This window comes from Equus caballus, chromosome 4 (genome assembly GCF_041296265.1).
Source record: "Equus caballus isolate H_3958 breed thoroughbred chromosome 4, TB-T2T, whole genome shotgun sequence".
Lineage (NCBI taxonomy): Eukaryota > Metazoa > Chordata > Mammalia > Perissodactyla > Equidae > Equus > Equus caballus.
Window position 1 is genome coordinate 18236708 of NC_091687.1, and position 22888 is coordinate 18259595.

The 22888-nt window shown below is 43.8% G+C and overlaps 1 protein-coding gene across 1 annotated transcript in view; it reads left to right on the forward strand.

Annotated features, from left to right (window-relative positions):
* Positions 1-22888, forward strand: part of ABCA13 (ATP binding cassette subfamily A member 13) — a 408916-nt gene that overhangs the window by 42249 nt on the left and 343779 nt on the right. Inside the window, exons 6-15 of the mRNA XM_001496546.5 lie at positions 2776-2939; positions 5161-5291; positions 8999-9132; positions 12902-13066; positions 14696-14895; positions 17577-17704; positions 18499-18599; positions 18852-19028; positions 20807-21012; positions 21997-22136. Of these exons, the coding sequence (XP_001496596.3) occupies positions 2776-2939; positions 5161-5291; positions 8999-9132; positions 12902-13066; positions 14696-14895; positions 17577-17704; positions 18499-18599; positions 18852-19028; positions 20807-21012; positions 21997-22136 (1546 nt within the window). The remainder of the gene's footprint in view (positions 1-2775; positions 2940-5160; positions 5292-8998; positions 9133-12901; positions 13067-14695; positions 14896-17576; positions 17705-18498; positions 18600-18851; positions 19029-20806; positions 21013-21996; positions 22137-22888) is intronic.

The following is a 22888-nucleotide window of genomic DNA, read 5'->3' on the forward strand; positions in this document are numbered from 1 at the left end:
AGACTAATGATTTAATTAAAAAACACTGGTTTTAAATTTAATTTGTTCAAACACTTCTTTCTAATGATTTGATTTTTGATAACACTATGTAGAAGATGTATTTAAGACAGCCAGAATGGCTTATGAATGGATTGAAAGACGAGTTTTAGTTTTCTTGAGCAAGGCTCTCCCTCTAGGGGAAGCAGAAGGTTGATGTTGAGGCCTGAGGGTGGTGGGTGATGGCAGCGTGAGTGGCTTTATAAGATGGGCTTGGAGTCCATCTGATCTCATTAGGTCTGAGATTCATGTGTTTGGCACGTAATTTGACTTGCTCTAGGAACACAGCCTTCAGTCAGGCACTAGTTATGAACAGGGGGACATTTTGCCCTCCATGGGAAAATTGACAAAGTCTGGACACATTTTTGGTTAATTTTGACCATGGGAATAGGTGATTCAAGCAGGTAGCAGAAAATGTTGGATGAGGGGGCTCAAGTAACACAGGTGATTTGAAGGATCGATCACATAGCGGATATTGAAGTTTCTAAGAATCGTCAAAGGAGTTATGTTGGATAGAATGGCAGAGGGTCAGAAGCCAAAATCCTCAAGAAATGGCAGAAAGTGGCCCTGGGGGCTTCTGGGACCCCCTCTTCATTCCTGCTGACGGTGGTGTGGAGGCAGAGGGAGCCATGTCCTATGTGGAGTAGCTGGAGATCTGAAGAGCTTTTATTTAAAACAACCACAGCACTGTACCTAATCGGAAGAAAAGATAGTGTAACTTTTCCGAGTGATGCAAAATGCTGAACTTAGCTTTATCGAAGGAATGGGAACTAGATTGAGAGAAGAGAGCCAGCGATTGAAGGGCTCAGACACAGACATGTAGGCTAGTTCTCATTGGGATGTCATTGAGAGTCTGGCTGTACCGTCACCCAGAGGGAGCGTGGGCGCTCAGGGACAGACTGGAGACTCGCGGTCATTCTGTTTTTCACTTTGCCATTCTTAGCAGGCGGTGTGAAAAAACTCCGGTGTCTAGAATAATCTGAAGGTTCTGTACCACATACCAGGCTCAAAAGCGTGCCTTCTGACCAAGCCATCAATGCTTAGTTAAAATTTGGGTTTTCTTTCTGTTTTTCCCACACAGTCCTTGTCTCTACTCCTTTTAGTGCTGCCCTCGTATTCAAACCTTTCCTGCTTTGCTATTTTTAAAGCAACTGCTTTTTGGCTTTAATGAGATGGATTTTGTTACCACTTTCCCTACACCTTTGCCTGAGGAGAAAGTTCTCCTGCCTATTAGAACGAACATCTTTACTTCTTTCCTTTTGTCCCATTTTTTTACTCAGGAAAAAGAAATCTGGTCTGTAGTTTCTTATTTCATGCCTGTGCTGGCAAAATATTCTTTTAGCCATAATTTTTAATTTACCTTCCTCCAGTCTAGGGTTCTATTGGTTGTGCCATCAAAACAGCTCTTTGGGTGGTGGAAGAGAGTGAGTCAGGGATTTTTGTGTGGAGGAATTATAATATTCAACTGTTTGTACTGTGATATCAGTTATGATTGGGTTCCCTTGCCATTAGAGGAAAGCCTCTAATAACAATAGGTAGTTTATTTTTGTTCACATTTGAACAACTCATCATTCATTTCTAAGATCTTTCTCAAAATCTTAGAAACTGGTGCAACTTCTTATAAAAACAGACTTCTATCTCCCTTTCTCTGTCCATTATTTCTACAAAATTAAAAAAAAACCCAACAGAATAATTTTTTAAACTTACTTTACTAAGGTCATGTTGGCTTACAACATTGTGTAAATTTCAGGTGTGCATCACTATATTTCAGTTTCTGTATAGACTGCATCGTGTTCATGACCAACAGTCCAGTTTTTATCCATCACCATACACCATGTACCCCTTTACGCCTTTTGTCCTTCCCTCATCCCCTTCCCCCCGGGTAACCACTATCCTTATCTATGTGTTATTACTTCACATATGAGTGAAATCTATGGTATTTTTATTTCTCTGTCTGACTTATTTTGCTCAGCATAATACCGTCAAGGTCCATCCATGTAGTTGCAAATGGCACAATTTTGTCGTTTTTTATGGCTGAGTAGTATCCCATTGGGTGTATATATTTATGGGTGTGAGATGATATCTCATTGTCGTTATGATTTGCATTTCCCTAATAATTAGTGATATTGAACATCTTTTCATGTGCGTATTGGCTATCTGTATATCTTCTTTGGAAAAATGTCTGTTCATATCCTCTGCACCCCCCCCCCCTTTTTTTTGGTGAAGAAGATTAGCCCTGAGCTAACATCTGTTACCAATCTTCCTCTCTGCTTGAGGAAGACTGTCACTGAGCTAACATCTGTGCTATGTTCCTCTCTCTTGTATGCCACAGCATGGCTTGATGAGCAGTGTGTAGGTCCACATTCAGGATCCAAACCCATAAACCCTGGGCTGCTGAAGTGAAGCATATGAACTCAACCACTATTCCACTGGGCTGGTCCCTCCTCTGCCCATTTTTTGATCAGGTTGTTCAATGTTTTGTTGTTAAGTTGTATGAGTTCTTCATATATTTTGGAAAATTAACCCCTGGTTTGATATATGATTTACAAATATTTTCTTCCAGTTGGTGAATAATTTTTAAATCTTGTTTATTCAAAATAGTGACTTCTCAGGCATAAGTCTCTGCCACCAGAGGTTCCACATTCTCACCCCTTTGCTCTGGTGCCTCCCCCTATCCGCCAATCATTTAATTGGTTAACAAAACTAAAGAGGAAAACTCTTGATATTTTTTTATATCAGGTGGATCTCAATAAGACTGAGGAGATGATATCAAAATTGGAAAGCCTTCACCAGCAGCCCCACATCTGGAACTTTCTACTTTTACTGCCAAGACTATACGCAAACAATGTTCACATTGCAGATGGCATACGTGGGGGAGTACACCTTCTCCAGGCAGTTCTGAAGTGAGTTAAAAAGAAAAATATAAGTATTTATAAATGTGTTGTTTGTTCTTCCTTACTTTTTAATGGGAAAATATGTATCTCTGAGTAATTGTTTGATACAGGAAAAAAATTCAGAACGATGTCAGCCTGAAATGGCTGGAACTCTTGCATCTCCACATTTATTCCTTGTCTGCCTGTATAAATATTTTACATAAATGCAGTCACATTTTTCAGAGCATATTCTCCCTGATTTAAACAATTTATTTTACATCAACATTTCACATGTTCCAATAGTCTTCAAATGATCATTTCTAATGGCTGCATAATATTCCATTTTGATAAGTTATCATACACCATAATTTTCTTGATCATTTATAATTGACTTTCGGTGTGTTTAAGTTTTTCATTATTGGAGATGATACATGAATATAATAATTTTAACTAATTTATTAATAAATTATGCTACAATTTCCCAAAATATCTTCCAGAACTGAAAAGCTCAGTTCTTTCTGCTGCGTAACTCACTGAGTTGAACATTGTTCTCCTATTATGGATCTGACCATAATGTTACCTGGAGGTTACCTTTGAGAGGGACTACTTCCTTTGGCAGGTTTCCCGTGTTTTAATAACATGGATTTCCCCCACCCGAATTGAATTCTTTTGTGTCAACCTATTGTATAAATATGGTATTTTATTGGTAAAAGTCTATGTTCTTTTAAGGTTTTTAATTGTTACTTGTTTTATCGGCCGTCAGTGAGAACAATCAGCATTGGCCTTAGGCCAGAGCTAGAGGGGTCCCTGCCCCAAAGAGGGTCCCCTGTCTGGCCTTGAGCAACCTGTGCCTCTGCTGATGGCTCAGGAAGCCCAGAGGGCTGAGAGGATGTCCTCACAGAGCCCCCTCACCTTGATGCTCCCTGCCCCAGTGGCCCGAGCCCACTTCCAGAACCGTGTGGGCCTCTTCCCTGCTACCCCACTGTGAGGGCAGCTCCCACCACTGGAGTGTGCACCCCAAGGCCCAGGGTTGGCAGGATTGTGGTGCAGAGGGTGTGGATGGTGTTTGGATGGGCAGGATGGAGTGTCCACATGTGTGCACACAAGGCCCCTTGAGGTACGGATGGAGCTGGGTGTCCAATGGAGGAGGGGTGAGCGGGGGAACGGGAGCAGGTGCTCCCAAACCCCTATATTCTGGTGCACAATTCTGAGAATCAGAAAATTCTAAATTTGAACCTGCTTTTCCAGGCTGTTATGCAGGCGTATTTGTCAGTGTAGGAGAATGGGACGTATTTTGACAGTGTCTTGGTTGACTTGAACACGTTGGGGTGCTTCCCTTGGAGGCCCTGCCCTAAACCCTGAGCGTGGGAGCAGTGGGCAGTGGGAGCACCAGGGCTCCTTGGAGAGACAGAGTTTGAAATTAGCAGATATTGACAACGGTTGTTTAACCATATCAGCTTCCACGTTAATTTTCTTTCTATATTTTGCGTGGGTGACGTGATGTCAAGAAAATTTGCATTCGTAGAGATAAGTATTTGCGTGCGGAGCCAGTTTTCGGGGATCTGTCACGTAATCTTGCGATGCTCAAAGATACACAAGAGCGCCATGAGGGACTTTCCTTAACGAGAAGCTGTGGGAAAATAAGCTGTTTGAAGCACGACTTATGTATTGTTGGTTGTGTGTTGCTAGCATTTAGATATATTCTCACTTCAGTTGAATAGATTTTCCAACTTATGGGTTTAATTATGATTATTTATAAAATAAAATATTGATATTTAAAAAAACAAAATTAACTTTATATACACGTGGACTCCCTGAAGCCCCTTGTTCTATGAAACAGTTCAAAACCACTGATTGAAACCCTGATGTACTCAGATCCATGGGTTAAGACAGAGTGGAGGATTGGGGTACGTGACAGTCCAGTAGGCTGCCCTCTGAATATTACACCGAGCATCTGAACTTGAAGCAGTCAGATTGAGTGCTATTTTGCTCTTCTGGGGTGACAGCACTTTGCACCCGGGCTGGCCTCGTTGGCTGCCCAAATGAACTTAAGAAAGCACTTAACCTCTTACGTTTAGTTCCTAGCCCAGGGAATTAGGGTCACATTGAAAGCCATGGTGAATGCTGATATGTAAATGGACCACCCATGTCTTGCACGGGAATGGGGCCCGGTCGGAGTACGGAAGTAGATCTGGAATCGATGCCGCTTGTTTTGCTAACTCACGTTGCTCTGGTTTTGTTTTGGTTCTAGTTCCTTAACATCTCTGGAAGATTTAGATTGGCTGCCACTCAACAACACTTTTTCCAGATTTTCTAAAATCATCCTGAATGTGACCATTTCCACGCTGACATTTCTGCAGGAGCATGGAACAGCAGCCACTGGTATGGGTCCCTTAGAGCTGTTGTGATATTTCCATTGTTTTACTAGTTAAATTTCTTGACAGCCACCATAGAGCTAAAATGCTGTTCAAAGAAATGATTTAATTAAAATATCAAATGCAAAAAAGAATCAGTTGTTTCTGTTAGTAAAAGATAGAAGTGGACTGAAAATTTGGAACTCAGACCTGAATTTGACTTTCTAATATTGTTGAGATTCTGCTGTCATTGCTAATAAAAATGTCACTTTTAATTAAAAAAGAACTGATTTTAAAATTCTTTGACCTGTCTTCTAAGGATAGACCTATCATGGGTTCTGTGATTTTAATCTTTCCTCTCTCCTGAGCTTCTAGTGGGAAGAAATATTTGAAAAACAGTAAAGCCAGTGAGAGGAAGCAGGTTAATATAGATTTGTAAAGCCTACTAACTGAATAGACAGCCCTTCTGTTGGGGAGGGGGTGTTATTTAGCTCTATTCTTGACCCTAGGTATTTTTTCTTTCTTTTTTCATTGAATATTCATTTTATTTTACTTTACTGACAAAATTATGTTATATTTAAAGTACACAACATGATGATTTGATGTACATATGCATTGTGAAATGATTACCATGATCAAGTTAATTAACACATCTATCACCTCACATAGTTACGTTTTTGGGGTGATAATGTATAAGATGTCTTAGTAAATTTCAAGTATGCAATACAGTATTATTAACTATAGTTGTCGTGCTGTACATTAGATTTCTAGAACTTATTCATCTTGTAACTGAAAGTTTATACTCTGACCAAAATCTCTCCATTTTCCCTACTCCCAGCCCCTGGCAACCACCATTATACTCTTTGTTTCAGGGTATTATTTTATGCACTGTCAACTAGACCTGAACATTGTAATTTTAATTCTCTCCTTCTCTCTTTATCTCTCTCTCTTTCTGTAAGAGAACTATATAGAGAGAACAGTGGGGTTAGAATTCATCCATCCATCCATCCATCCATCTACCCACCTGTGCACCCAACCGCTCATCCACCCACTCATCCATCCATCCACCTATTCATCCATCCATCCATCCACCTCCCATCCATCTGTCCATCCATCCATCCATCAACCATCCACCCATTCATCCATCATCAATCCATCCACCCATCCATCCATTCATTTACTCATTCTCTCATTCAGTAAACACTTATTGAGCACTTTCTAGGAGCCACACTGTCCCATGCAGTAGATATAAAAAGCTGAATAAGACGTGGTTCTTGCTCTCAGGAAAGTCATGTTTAGTAAACGATAGAGATGTATCAATAAAGAAAAATCAAAGGCCACAGTGTAGGGATCTGGCATCTTTCCCAGGAAAAACTTCAAGGAGAAGTTTTGAAGGATGAGTTGGAATTCATCAAAGAGACCAGGGAGCACTGCCAGGAAGAGGAACAGTGTATGTGAAGTTCTGGGACGTGAGAGGGCCCATGTGTTTGACATTCAGTGTGTCAGGGGTACAGTGGGTGATGGCAGGTAATGGAGGTAATCCAGAGAGCTCAGGCCAGATCACAGAAGGATGCTGGAGCAGAATTAGCTTTGCGTTGTAGAAAGGTACTCCTGGGGCAGGTATCAGGGGTGGATCGGAGGCAGGCAAGCCTGGGATCAGGCGCCCCAGGATTACGTGGTCTCCATCTTCCATTTACTCTGAAGATCTCAGTCTCCTGGCCTATATAATGAGATGGTTACATACAGAGATTTCTCTGATTCCTTCCGGATTTTTCCTGCTCCCTGGAGCCACCTAACATGACATCCTACATCAACTCTGATCCCACCCCCAGGTTCTCGTGACTCAGTGTAGGAAGGACCCCCATAGACAAAAGGAGTTTCTTTGCACACTCTGCCAGACGGAAGCCAGGTCATTAATATTCAACCTGCTTCTCCTGTAAGTTAATTCCAGCGAGAACTGCTATTCCTCATACTCAGAACAAAACCCAGATGTGGAGTGGGAGACATAAAATACCTCACTGAAATCTTCCAGTGACCTCATTTTACCAAACTCATTAGGAAGCTCAAGTTTTTGTGTATCATCCAAATTACAACAATCAATTTACCTTACAGGTGGAAATATAATTATAGTTAGGAAGGTAGTTAAAGTAAGCAATTTTCTATCAATTTTCCAGTGAATCAGAGCTATGGAATACTATTACAAAACATACTTCTAGAGGCAACTGAAAATTGTCTTCATTTCTGTTATCTCCAAGAAAAATTCTTGGCCCAATAGGCAGATCACGGTGTGTGAAAGGACAGGGACAGGCCCTGTCAGTGGCTTTGGGCTAAAGGACCAGTCATGTTACTGACTGAGATTGTTAATCCATGTCTTCTGAACTCTGTCATTCAGCAATGAGCTTCAGAACTCAAGATGTCTTTTACCTTTTTAGAATAATTTTATCGTTTTATACACATTCATTGACTGGTGTTACCATATATTTCCCCCCCTCCTTTCTGGAATTCTCTGAATAATTCTAATATGTTCTGAGAGCAGTGGAGATTAGTGATTACAACTCAGGCTTGGGAATCAGAGTTTATGAGTTTGAATCACAACTTAATCTATAAGTGTGACCTTAAGTGACTCTCAACGTCTGCTTCCTTCTCCCCAAAAAGGGCATGATTGCTGCACCTACCTGTGGGGTTTTTGGAGATCTCACCAAGACCTGATGTGGGAAATGCCTGGCCTAGGGCCTCGTGCCTCTTCGACACACAATAAATGCTCGTTTAAATCTCAGAGCCAGTCTTTTTCTCTTGATATCGTGCAAAAACAACCAGACTGGAAGTGAGGAGTCTTGGATTCCTGGGGCCCCCCCATCTTCAATACCTTCCAGAAGTTCCCTGACCGGGCTCTTTTTTCTAAGTGGCAGGATTTTGCCTTTTCTGTTGACCCACAGTGTTAACTTAAGGTGCCATGAGATCACGCATGTGAAAATGGTTTTGGGGTGCTTAGCAGGTGTAGGCACTTAGCAGATGGTTGTCGAATCATGTTCTGAAACGATCTAGTTGTTGGGTTTTCAGATGAAGGTTCACCTTGGAATTTATATGCTTTCATGTTTGTCATTGCCAGGCCACACTTGCCACAGATTTTGTCAAACGTTGGAGAGTCTCTGAGTTGTATTTTGGGTGTGCCACTTGGGTGGCATGCTTGGGTTATTTGGGTAGCTTATGAGCTTTATACCTTGGTTAATTCTTTTAGGGAATCTTTTGTTTATGTTTTGAAATAACTTTTGGAAATATGGTTTTAAAGACTCCTTGGTATTTTGTGCCATGAATATACTGTAATTTATGCTTCCCCCCATGCTAGATGCTTAGCTAGTTTTCAATATTTAATCAGTATAAAATCAATGCAGTAACATTGCTGTAGATTACTTTTTCTTCATGTATCTGATTAGATTTCTTGAGATAGATTTTTAGAAGTGAACTTATTGCTCAATGACTTGAATTTCATAGTTCTTGAAATGCGTTGTCGGATTACCCCTAGAATCTTTGCAATCATTTTCCTGGGGAGGGGGTGCCATCTGACCACACTCTCTGTGGCATCCACTATTAGCTTCTCCTATTTGATTGTCCAAATGGCATTTGATCTTCATTTGCTTTTCCTCTAGAAGTGAAAAAGGCATCATTTTCTGAATTACTTTAGACACGTCACACTGTTGAAACAACCGACCATATGAATCACTGGTTATCTTGCAGAACCAGGATACAGCCTATCCCTGCGGAAGCTGGTATGGGATCCACAGAAGGTCCAGGCTGATCTGAAATCCCGGTTTGGTTTTGATGACCGTCATGCAGAACAAATCCTGAATTATTCAGCTGAACTACAGGAGGTACACGTGCTTGACTGCTTCTCACACTGTTGGATTTCTCCTTGAGAGTGACTCTAGAATATGCTCCTGGGGCAGGGTGGGTGGTGGAGTGGGAGAGGGCAGCAGCACAGGAGAGTTCTATTAAAATCTGAGCTCCTTGAGCATGACGGGCCCTTGCTGTGTCTGGCTTTTCTAGAAGTGTCCCTTTCTTCTTACCTTGTCATTTTATCCCAGCCTCAAAGGCAGTTTGGAAGTAATAGTCCCTTTATTGCTCAAAACACTAGCAGTGGGAGGAGGCAGCTCAGGTGAGGGTGTGGGATTCTGAAGACGAGACAGCAGTGGGCAGTTGCAGGGATCCAGATGGAGCACAAAGGGGAGGAGAGGACTGCTTTCCAGGCAAAGAGATGCTGGCAGTTGGGGAGCAGGAGGCGGAGGTCATAAAGGACAGCCACGCTTACCGGATATAAGCCTCACTCTGCAAACTGTGTAAAATAAAGATGGTGGATAGCTGATCCCTTAAGACCCAGTTCACTGCTGCTGTTCCCAAGGTTCTGGGAGGGATCCTTTACCCACACAGCTTCCATTCATCACTTCAGTGCATTTGTGGCACTTCGGCTTTGCATAGTGCAGGATCAAAGAACTACACACCTGTTTCCCTTCGGTGTGTGGACCCCTCCTCCAGAACTGCCTCCTGGGTGAGGGCTTTTCTGGCGCATCTCTGAGTGCAGGGTTGAGATGCTGAATGGTTGGAGAAACCCACACTCTCCTGTTGGGTCTTGGTTCACACTCAAGGTGTGGATTTTTCTCACTTCTCGGAGTTCTCACAACCTGGTACTTCTCTGAGGGCACTTTTCACAGCTAAATGCAGTCACTGTTAGGGTTCAGACTGTTGCTTTTGACTTTTGGGTTCCGGATCTGTGCAGTTAGTCTGAGGGTGAGATGCTGGCTTTCCCTGGACACAGCCTGTTAACTCCTGTGCTGGCACGGTGTTTGGAAAAACCCCACTGCCAGGCAGGTCATAGGCTTGGCCACAGTATGAGCAGTTTTCTGTTCTTGTCTTACACCCGGCACAATTTTATTAACCATATATCTCCTGTAGGATTTGGAATTGTGACCCTGGCGTTTCCTACGCACTGTTATAGACAGAATAACTCCAGTCAGCTGAATTTTACTCCAATTTTCTTCGTACTTTATGATGTAATTTTCTCATTATTTTAGAATATAGTTTGAGTCAAACTATATAAAACTTTTACTTTAGAAGGTACACATTTTGAAATTGGAATTAAAAGGAAAATGGTCAGGAAATAGCACTGAGTGTCCATAGTCCATACAGCTCCGTGGAAATTGCGTACCACAGGTATGAGTCCCTCACGGCTGCTATAACAAATTGCCACCAAAGTTGTGGCCTAAAACATCACATGTTTCTTATCATATAGTTGTGGAGGTCAGAAGTCCAAAATGGGTCTCCACAGGCTAAATTCAAGGTGTCTGCATGGCCACATTCCTTCTGGAAGCTCCAAGGAGAAGAAAGGAGCTTTCTTGCCTCTTCTAGCTTCCAGAGGTTGCTGCATTCCTTGGCTTGTGACTCCTTCTCTATCCTTGAAGCCAGCAATGGCTGGTTAAGTTTTTCTTTTTTTCTTCTTTCTTTTGAGGAAGATAAGCTCTGAGCTAATGTCTGTTGCCAATTCTTCACTTTTTTCAGAGGAAGACTCGCCTTGAGCTCACATCTGTGACCATTTTCCTCTACTTTATATGTGGGCCGCCTGCCACAACGTGGCTTGACAAGTGGTGCGTAGGTCCATGCCTGGGATCTGAACTGGTGAACCCCAGGCTGCTGAAGCGGAATGTGCGAACTTAACCGCTGTGCCAATGGGCTGGCCCCTGGTGGAGTTTTTCTAATGGTGCATCACTCTGACTCTGCTGCCTCCTTCTCCCACACTTAAGGACCTGTGTGATTTCACTGGGCTTGTTTCATAGTCCAGGATAATCTCATCTCAAAATCTGCAGATAAGCAAACTGAATTCCATCTACAGACTCACTTCTGTCCTGCCACACCACATAACATATTCATAGGTTCTGGGGACTAGGACATGAGCATCTTTGGAGGCCCATTACCCTGCTTCCCACCCTACATAAAGCCGGCATCATAATGGGTTCCTAGGTCCTCCCCTGAGTCCTGCCTGATTCTGGAAACTGCCACTTTCCAGGGCCTCTGCATGTGCTGCTCCTGGACTGGAGTCTTCTTTCTCTCTTCCTTTTTCCACTCTCCAGTTAAAAAATGATTCCTGTCTAATGACCTTGTGGAACCCTCACGACCTCACCCCTACCTCTGCCTTCCTGTCCTGCGACCTTCTGTGGTAGCATGCATCCCAGGAACCTGATGGCTTACAGACCATGCCAGTCCTCAGGCCAGGGACTGGGCCTTATTTCTCTATTAGGATACATGATACTTGCTGACATTTTTCTTTTCTTTTTTAAAGATTGGCACCTTGGCTAACAACTGTTGCCAATCTTCCTTTTTTTTCAAGGATTGGCACCTGGGCTAACAACTGTTGCCAATCTTTTTTTTTTTTTTTCTGCTTTATCTCCACAAACGCCCCCGTACACAGTTGTATATCTTAGTTGCATGTCCTTCTAGCTGTGGGATGTGGGACGCTGCCTCAATGTGGCCTGATGAGCGGTGCCATGTCCGCGCCCAGGATCTGAACCCTGGGCCGCTGCAGTGGAGCGCAGGAAGTTAACTACTCAGCCACGGAGCTGGCCCCAGACATTTTTTTAATTAAAGGAAAAAAAAAAAACAGAACAAAATCTGTGACGGTCCAAGTGGCTTTGTGACTTGATAGTCACAAGTGAATATTTTTAATCTGGATCCTTAAGGAAACTACAAAGGGAACAAATGAGGCTTTAATGCTTTTTTTCTTTTCTTTTTCTTTTGGTGAGGAAAATTGGCCTTGAGCTAACATCTATTGCCAATCTTCCTCTTTTTGCTTGAGGAAGATTGTCCCTCAGCTAACATCTGTGCCAGTCTTCCTATATTTTGTGGAATGCCACCACACCATGGCTTGATGAGCAGTGTGTAGGTCTGTGCCCGGGATCCCAACCCACAAACCCTGGGCCACTGAAGTGGGCCACACGAACTTAACTACTACGCCACCGGGCTGGCCCCTAATGCTTTTTAATCATTGCCATCGATAGAATTTCTAAAAGGTGACACCACAATTATTGTAAAACTATATAATAGGGGAATGTGGTTCATTCTACCACAAACATAAGTATTTTTATAGAGCAATGTTAGAAAAACTGCGTGTGGAAGTTCATTTACAGAAATAACGATTTGGCTCAAAAATGTTGAACAATTTCTGACCCAGAACTCCAATTTGAATCCTTCCAACTTAATCCATGTTTGATAATTAGAAAAGAAATGTTTCTGGCAAAGCAACTCTGTTAGTCCCGGGTGTCCATTAATCTGGGCTGGCCCGTGTTTGCTTTTGGCCAAAGAGTGAAAATGAAGGATATTTGATTCATCCCCGCATCCTCAGCCTGGAGAAACGGCTGTTCCCACTGCTTGTGGACTCTCTTGAAAAATATAATCCATTTATTCCTCAACTCCAAAAGCCTTCCCTCAAGGCACATTCACACAGATGTTATAAGTGACACTTTCTCAGCCTGTTACTTCTTCAATCAAGCACGTGTTGGAGCTTTTCCTTTGGCAAGATTGTGATATTGTTCTTAGAAGGAACACTCTAGGATAAAAAGCTTGACTTCTAAATAGTTTTCATATCGTTGCCAGATTCCGACAGATGGTTCGCTCGAGTGGATGGTGTGTTCAGTTTTGTCCCACACCTCCGAGGATGAAGCTGACAGAGAAGGTCACCCCGGACACTGTCACCCCAGGTGGTCAGCGGCCAAAAACTATCTGATCCGTGCCGTCAGCTGGCTGCAGCTCTACAAACAGGTGCTGCCCACATCAGAACACATCTGTCCCGGCGTGCACCACTTCTACGTGTGTGCAACCCCATTCACTTTCCTCCTGCATCTTTCACTGTGATTTTGTTTATTTTTGTTATTTTATCTTATTTTGGTAAGAACATTTAATATAGATTTACCCTCTTCACCGACTTTCAAGTGTACAATACAGTATTGTGAACTACGGACACGAGGCTGTGCAGAAGATCTCTGGAGCTTCTTCATCGTGGTGACTGAAGCTTTGAACCCACAAATCCATTCACTCCCCCCGCCCCCTGTTCACTATTTCATTCCATGTCCTTCCCAGGAAAGGCCTTAGGAGCCCCACGTGCTGGCCATATGTGCCCCTTCTCCCATGAGCATCCATCAGCCTCAGCTCGCTGGGCCCTCAACACAAATGTCACCAGAAAGTCCGTCTTAGACTTAAACGTGCACGAGGCAATTACAAAAACCACCATCTATTTTTGGCCTGTGGGGTTTCCACTGGGCTGCTTTGACCCCTCCTCTGGTTCGTGAGTGCGGGGATTCAGCACCCCAGAGTACTTGGGGTGCCCACTGGCCTGTCCCTTTGCTGTGGTTTTGTCTGACACTGGCTGTGCCCAGACAGTGACTGTGAATTAAAGGGGAGCAATGAGAAAGAAGGCTGTGGTCTGTTTTCACGGAGCGGCTGGTGTGGCGCAGAGCACCACAGTGATTCTACGACGGCCTCGGAAGCCCGGGGGGCCCTGGCCCCTTCCCAGCCTTGTGCTTTTCAGGGAGGCTGTGGAGACAGGGGCCCATGTGATGATCACTCTCCATGCCCTTTATGGGCATTACATTTCCCATCATATGTTTTCCTCAAAACCCACACATTTTAAACTGTTTGTGCCCTAATGTGTGTCACCGATAAAGATCAAAATCTCAAATAGTGGATACTAGAAAAATGAAGGTGTGATTGTCCGTCTGGTGGCACTAAATTTATTTGGCACTAAAATGATCAAGGGACAGCACTGAACTGACTGACCAGCATGGGACATGGTCAGGTAGACACATTCGCTTTGCGCATCCTCTGGGTCACCTAAACTCATGGTTAATTCAGGGTTATTTCACACAAATAAGCATTTGCTCATCATGCAGTTCCCTGCGCTTTATGATTTGGGCATGAGCGATCTATTTTGGTGTGATATTGATGATAAGCTACAACACTAACTGCCTTTAGTATCATTATCCCAAAGTCCATGACCTAAAATGGTAGTTAATAACTATGTGTTAGTGATGATATAATTTTAAAGTATATGAATGTACTTATACTATCCCAAACATGTCCGTTTAGTTTTTAAAGCATATGTCACTTGTTTAGAAATGTGTGTTACTATCTTATCTTGTGGGAACTGGATGGAGGAAGGAAAGAGAGAAATAAGACCCAATTTAAAAATTGCTTGCATCCATTGTTGCCATTTGTAACCATTAATTTCTGAGTGGAAATTCAATCATAATTCAAGTAACAGACATTTCAATCCGTCAACAACATCAAGATGGGCCATCTGTCGTCTAGAATGGTCTGTTAATGTTTTTAACTAAATACTATTATTTCTAACCCATTGTTATTGATAATGGCGTTTTGTTTCTAACTGTGTAGGTGTTTGATCGGTGGCAGAAGGGCAGCCTGTGTCAGCGAGTGCTCGCAGGGACCAGTCACGGTCTGGAGGCCATGAGGAGTCAGTTTCAGGAAGAGAGCGAGCCGTGGAAGGTGGCAGAAGCTCTGCACACTGCGCTTCTCTTCCTGAATGATAGCTTCGCAGCAGGTGGCCCAAGAGGCAACCAGACATCTCCGAAGATGTAAGGCACATTTTCCTCCTTGATATTGGTTAGGCTAGACCACCCTGAATTTTGAAAAGTGAGTGATGAGTGTGTTAGGAATGCATTCTGTAGAACTAGACAATGAGTGTCCAGCTAGCAGCTGGAAAAGGCAAGGCTTGTATTGCGGACCGCCACGGAGTTTTGCGGTCATCCAGGTGCCTGTTCAGATGTTGAAAACACTCTAATGGGGGAATGACATTGGAGAAGGTGTCAGCATTTTGGATTTTAGGTTTTATGTATTTGACATTTGTTTAAAGATGAACAAAAACATTTTAGAGGTACTTTTATGTAAGGAACTACCTGTTTTTGTATTTATTTAAACTTTTTGTATAGTTGAAATGTTTATATAAGGTCCATAAATATTTCAGAAGTGTGAAAAGTGGAACTTGTGGCTTCTTCATTTGTAAGGTAACCAGAATTGATTCACCAACGTGGTCTTTCTCTTGTGATAAAGGATCTTCTTCTTCAGTGAGTGTGGCCATTTGGAGTAACGATGAATCTTATTATGCTCCTGCCCAAGTTAAGGCTCTCCTCAGAAGAGAACAATAAGATTCCTCAATATTGTCTCAAAAGGGTTCGTTTCAAACTATGGGTCACAGAAACTCTTGCCCCCTATGTGGCATGAGAAGAGAATTGTTCTGTCACAATTGTTGGGGCTATTTTATGTTTTTATGATGTAAAACATAACAAATAATAAATCTAAACATTTCCAACTCTTTCACTTTTTCTGGAACCCAGTTAGAAGGCAGGATCTTGCTTTTGAAGATCCAGTTTCCCAACTTTCACTTTGCGCTGGAGCACGTGGGTGCTAGTGATGGGGACAGCAATGCAGTTCCCTGCCAGGCCATACAAACTGTCGGAGAGCGATGTCAGGAGCCAGAAGCAGATACCTTATAGCAATTAGCTGGACTAAGGGCAGGGACAAAGCATTCTGTCATCCCTGAACTTCAAATGCAGGGCATTGCCTCGAGGGGATTGAAAACATTCCTGCTTGTCTGCTTGGATTATCTGTTTTGAAACTGTTCTAAGATAACATCTCTGTTACTGAATGCATGTTCATAGAGATACCACCTTAGGTCATCTTAATGATCCCATAAAGCTCCAGTGCGTCCTGGCACTCTCACCCAGGGTCTGGCCTGTGCTTGGACAGACCAGGGCTCTGAAAGCCCCAGGAAACTCTCCCTGGCTCTTAGCTTGTTCAGGGCTAGCTGAGGGACATTGGAGGCTACACTGCACTAAGTACCAAGAGTGCGCGGCCCGAGCTTTCCCCACCGCACACATACTTCTGCACACACTCAGGGTTGGGAGATGAGAGCCTTGCCCCGCCTGCTGTGTGCGCCGGGCCAGCAGTTGGCCCTCTGAAGCTGCATTTCTACTTGCACACACTTTTGTTATGGGTAATACAAGGGGCTATCTCAATACCAAGCAAGTCTGTGATGGTCCAGCTCTGGCCCCTTAGTCTCCATGGGCTTGGCCTCCCCATAGGCTGATGGCATTTTCTGGCTATCAAGCCCTTGGTCTGCTGGAGGCTCAACACAGGACTCCCCAGTGGCCCTGGGTTTTACCTATAAAGAAAGAATGATCCGCCCACTTTTTGGGGCTACCATGGAGACTGACTGACGGAGACCCTGTGTTGATAATCTGCCAAACTTAGTGGATGCTCACAAACATTGGCCTTCTCTCAACTCTTATCCCTCCTTCTAAACTCACCCCTCTATTCCTCTATCCTCTTCTTTACAGACTCACTGCCTCTCCTATGCTGATGTCCCTTCGTACATTCCTTCCAGAATCTGTGGTCTCTTTAGTTAATTCCACTATTTTTGCAGTAGAACTTTTATTTTACAATTTCCTCTCATTCTCAGAGTCACTTTCTCTCCAGCTGCTCTTCTGGGTTGTTTCCTCCATCCTCCCGTGTAAGACTTCCTCCTCCTCTACAGGCTGGAGCCCAGAGAAGCAGCACCCCTCCAGCCCTCTCTGTCTTCCACGCAGAGGTACTCAGGCAGGAAGGCAGCTGCTGCTCCCGCTGGGTAGCTTGAAGTATTCCCCCAGTGACTTTCTGCCTGGCTTCCCAGGGCAACATGGAGTCTCTGCAGCTGGCCCAGTTTGGAAGCTCCTTCTGTGTCTGCAAGACGTCTGGACCCTGTTTGCCTTATCCCCCTGGGCTGTAGGCATCAAGCTGCCTGCCTGGTTGTCCTTCCTGGATCTCTGAGAATCTTACGGCTGCTGCTAATTCTCCCCCACTGGGAATGCTTGGATGTGTCCTGTACTCCACCACACACCATCTCGACATTCTGAAACTCTTAAAATATTTTTCAGCAACTAATAACCGGAGGCTTCATGGCAAATGTTTTTAAATCTCACCTGGAACTTTATCCTAACTCTCACCTCTTTTACATGCTACTAGGAATATACTTTGCTGTTTTTGGGTAAAAAAATGTTTAATCCATATTAATTGTCTAAAAGTATTTCCAAATCCCCAATTTGAGCAGTACAATCTGTCTAGAAAATGGTTATAGGTGTGTGTGGTGAAGTGGGACTTTTGGTCTAGGAAGGCAATTCCAGAGCAGTGGAATATTGTCCTGGGATCAGAATTTTCTTTTTCCTAGGTGGCACATTGAACTGCTTTCCATTTTCTTTCATTTATTTATTTTTGCCTTCAGATTACTGCATCTACGGCAATTGCAGAACATTCTCCAAAACCTGCCCCAGTGGCCTGCTCTGAAGAGATTGCTTCAGCTTGATGGAGCTCTCAGGAACGCTATGGCCCAGAAGTTACACTTTGTCCAAGGTAAACTAGCTCTGGTGTATTTGTCACCAACTCATGAGGAGCAAATGTTTGGCAAATTTGGAGATGTTATGCTGATGTTACATACGTATATATGCTTAGCCGTGATGCCCCTGGGGAGTTTTGAATACAGCACACCAAGGCTGAATACATAACGCTGTCACAGTCAAGAGTGCATCCTTGTCTTCACTGTTGACCAACCCACATGGGGCTGTGACAGGCGATTTCTGAGGACCATGGGTTGACCTTCACGGCCACACCAGCATCCATGATGCTCAGGCTGGAAAGGGACCAGGGTACATCGCTCTGAGTCAGCCTTGTTCTGTTGTCTCTCCTGCTCCTTGGCGTCGGGCATGGAGAGCATGTCCCTCCTTGTTCACAGAATGCCCTTCTTTGAACTTCCACTGACTATGGTGGTGTTACTTTTCTGCCTGCCTCAGGGGTGGCCAAGTGTGCGCCAGGTAGGCTGGAGTCTTCTCACCCTCTCGTGGTGGAGAGAGAAGAAATGAGGAGGCTGTTGCTTTTGAAGTAAAACTCTCTTGTAACTACGACTCCATCCTCATGCGTCTTCAGAAAAGATGAAATGTAATTGTGCTGATTATTCTCAGTTTTCCTTTCTCGGGATGATAATAAAATGTATGATACCAGGTCCAAGTCGCTGAAATGCATGTTTGTCCAAGTCGCTGAAATGCATGTTTTCAGGATTCAGTTTATTGATTCATGGGCGCGGGTAGAAGTCAAGCTTGGAAAAGCCTACCTTAGGTGAATAATAATAAATCCGTCTGTTGATCTTACAGAAGTCCTCATTCGCCTCGAGGCGTCCGCTAACGACTCTAACCTGGGTGGACCTGACCAATTGAAACTGGGGAAGGACGTGTTGTTTTGGGAGTTAAAGCAGGTAAAGCACCACACAGGATTACAGATAAACAATTTTGATAAAACATTCAAGAAGCTCATGCAATATTCAGTTTTGCTGCTGTTGTGAATTGTTAGGAAAATAAAGAGAACAATAGGCAAGTTTTCAAAGAACTTTATGTTTTATGTAAAATTTTGATCGCCTCTGACTTCTGTTTGTAGTTCTCTAGCCCTTGGAGAGGGTGTCTAAGCCTTTCTAAATGTTCCCTCCTTCCTGCTCTCATTTATCTTTTAGTTGTTGATGAAGAATGCTACCGACATGTGCCCAAATGGATGCTTGTCTGAGAGGGAGGCCCCGCTGCGTCCTGGGAACTCCAGCATCTGGAAGGGCCTCTGGGGACTTGTGTGTCGTCACAATTCCTCCAGTGAGACCTGTGCTTTAAACAAGCTACTTGACTCAGTAGAGGATGCTGTAAGTATCCACCATTTGATCACTTCCAAGAGCACCACTGGGCTCATTTTCAAGGTTATGCTAGTATTTAACCCAGGATTTTCCAAGGCAGGTGTTGACATCAGCAGATTCCAGCTGCCCCTGGGTTCCGTCCCTCCTGTCTGCCGTAGGATGTTGTGTGCCACCCATCCAGCCAAAATCTACTTGACATTAAACAGGTTTCCCAAAGAGCACCCCACGCTTTCAAACCGTGCCACCCTGGATGCAGGTTCCCTGTTCTGCTCCATTTCTAGCATAAATGCTAAGAAGAGAGGAGGAATATCTTTGGCGATCAGTCAGCTTAGAGCAAAGCTGTTGCTCCTAGTGGCCAGAGGCTTTGAAAGGCCTGTTATTCTCATGTCCCTGCAGGACACACTCAGGACTGCAAGATGCCGAGCAATTGTTAGTAAAGATAATTATGTTCAGCCCATATGTTTCTTACTGAGAACCAAAAATTATAGCATTCATCTTTTTTGTAGTCCATTTTGTTCTCAGAATTACCTGTTTAATTTTTAGTCTTCTTCCTTATAAATGAAACCAATGAAATAATGAAACTAGTGAAACAAAAATGATGTCAAAGCAAAAAGAAAATTGAGATAGTAGTGTGTACATAGTTCAATCCAACCAACGCTTTCTTAGCACCTACTCAGTTGCAATGATGTGCTGGACACGAAGACGCTATCCTGGCTGAGAGGGCAGGCAGCCACGGTGTGCAGAGTGCATCATCTGGGGGTCCTTCCAAGTGAGTTGGTGGACCTTAAAGCAGGTGTACGATTTGGAAGCAAGGAGAAATCAGGAGAGAATTCTAGGCAGAGGGAAAGTGTGTGAAAGGCATGCAGGCAAGATAAAACATTACCTGTTTGCACAGTTGCTTCTCTGCCCTGGGTTTGTGAGCTCTTTGCTGGCTGAAAGCCCATCCCACATTTCTGTGTCTATACAGCCTACTCATAGCGCCCCACAGAGTGGGGACCTGGCAGCACCTGCTGGTGGTGAGAGTGTATTCACAGGCTATATATACATGAGGTAGCCTTTCTGATGGGGCTGAGGTTGTTTATCACTAACAAACACCCCAGAGCTCAGTGGCTTAAAACAAAACACATTTTATTATCTCTCATGACTCTGCTGGGTGGTTCTTCTGAGGTCTTACTGGACATCTCTCTTGTGGTGGCAGTCAGATGGCGGTGGGGCTGGAGTCTGGATGCTCAGCTGGGACACCAGGGTGACTGGAACTGCCTTTCTCCTCTTGAGTCTCAGGGTCTCTCTTCTCCTTGTGGCCTCTCCATGTGGTCTCCCAGCAGAGCAGTCAGACTTCTCATGTGGCAGTCAGGGGCATCCCAGGCAAGATAGTGGGCGTGGGAGCTGCTACTCCTCAGAAAGGCAGGACTGGAACGGGCACAGGTCACTCCTGCTGCCTTTTGTTGATTAACGTGAGTCACAGCCCAGCCTAGATTAATTGTGGGAGGGGAATCCCAAGAGCGTGACTAGCAGGAGGTCTGGTCCATTGGGAGCATTTGGAGGGACATATGGGTCCCTTCTGCCCCATTACCGGATGGGGCTTTATTTTGGTCTATTCACTCAAGCACTAGTAAAGACTCAGGCTAGGACTATTACTTAGGTGATCACAGTACAACAGGGCACAGTGTTTGATGCACAGTTCAAGAGGACCCCTTGTTCCGTGAGAGTAGATAAAGGCCGCGTCACAGGTACCCACATTTAATTGCTTTACGTATTACAAGCTTTATGTATCTTCTCCTGATAAGGATCATCTTTTGCAAGAGGTCGTTACTGGGCACACAAACATGCCGGTTTCGGTACCTGAAGGATATTTGGGCTGGCGGGAACTGGAGACGCAGCTGTCGGAAGTGGACATTTCCTGTACTCGGCTCTTCCGGCTGCTGGGAGCGGATGTCTCACCTGGGAAAAGTGGCTTTTCTGGTGACTGTAAGCACCAGCTTACCTCCACAGTGTAAGTATGTGTTTGATGGAAAACTTCTGAAGGGTTGGAAACCAAATGATTCCAACTGCTTCCTTCTACTCAAGCAACAGGTCAACATAGTATATTCTATTTCTAACGAATAGAATAAAGAGATGTTTAATTTTTTTTATTTTAAAAAAAATTAACCTGAGCCAGCCCCGGTGGCCTAGTGGTTAAGGTCGGTGTGCTCTGCTTTGGCAGCCCAGGTTCAGTTCCCGGACGCGGACCTACACCACTCATCTATCAATGGCCATGCTGAGGTGGCAGCTGACATATAAAACAGAGGAAGATTGGCAACAGGTGTTAGCTCAAGGCAAATCTTCCTTAGGGGGAAAAAAAAAAGGTTAACCTATTTGGTACTATTGGAGAGCATCTAAAAATACAAAATGTTAAACAGTTCCTTTAAAGTTTAACTATTGGCTTAATCTTTCACAAGAAATCTAGGACCATTGTTTTGTCCAAGGTGTGGATAAGGACAAGGTTCTTGTTTATTACGTTACTCGGATTCTTGCATTAACTACCAATGGGCGACTTCTATTGGGAGCTGTGTTTCTCCAGAAAATTTGCCTTGTTTTTATTTTATGTCATTGGGAATTATATGTGTGATCAATTCTCATTCTCCTTGGCTGCTAGGAAGTTCATAGTCAAATATGTCAAATGGGGAATGTATTTTTCCTAGCCTCAACACTCATTTCATATTGTAGCCTTTAGTTTTCCACTTTATTCTCTCTTGATTTGTTGTGTCTTATATTTTGTGTATTCCCAAAAGTGATTTTCCCTCATTTTTTAAGCCAGATGGGGAATTCTTTGTTTAACAAATGTATATTAAGAAAACTATTTCAAAGATTCTAATTTCTGACATAAGTGGACTGCCAGGCGTTTGTATGTATTTGTATTTAGACGAATTTGTAAGGATTGGTCTTTTGGAAAACTATTATTAAATTTTAGTTTTCTCTGGATTCTTTTTGACTGCAGGATATTTCATACACTTGAAAAAGCACAGTTGTCCTTGGAACAGACCTACTCCTGGAAAGCCTTCACAGAACTTATCAGGAAGACCTGTGAAGTGGCTCGAAGTGTGAATTTGCAGGGAAGTTTCCAGAACAGTCAGTTGGGTAAGCCAGTTGTCTTAACTACAGGAATGTGAGTGTTTTTCCCCTTAAATGTGGCAACGTGGTTTCCTAAGAGATGATCTATTTTGGTGAAGGGGTGCTTAAAATGGAGGCTCGCCAAACACCATTTGCTGCTGTGATCACGGCGTTCAGTTTCCTCCCATCACTTACAGCAAGGCTGACCGGAAGTCCTAGTTTGACTGCCAGGTTATCCCAGCACAGTCCAACAGTGACCACTTTACTCTCAAAACTGTCCTGTTTGGCTCATAAATACTTAACTGTGCAGACCTATCCTGACCCTGCCCAGGGGTCCAGATGTACCACATGTGGGGCCCTCTCCCTTCACTTAGCATTGGGTCCCCCCGTACACTGGGGAGAATAGCCCATGTTGAGAATGAGCCCCTCTTGCTAGCCTCATGAAACCAAAAATTCCCTAAAATATGAGTTTTATAAATTCACAACTACATGACTCACAGGAAATCATTCTGTTCCCCCAAAGGCCCTCTTTTTTGAGAAGATGCCAGCAGAGTGATACTTGCATTTCTGACTCTTCCTGGTCTAGAGCTGTTTATTTCCATCTCTCCTTGGGAAACACGCTCCACCCTGGTTTTCCGTGTGTTGTACACACTCTGTCATTATGGGGTGACCTTGGAACACCTGCATCTTGGACTTGGGGGACTTGGGGCCGGGCTGAGAGTTTCCTGTCCTTTTCTGTGTCCATGTCCACTTAATCTTCTTTCCTTCCTTCCTCCTTG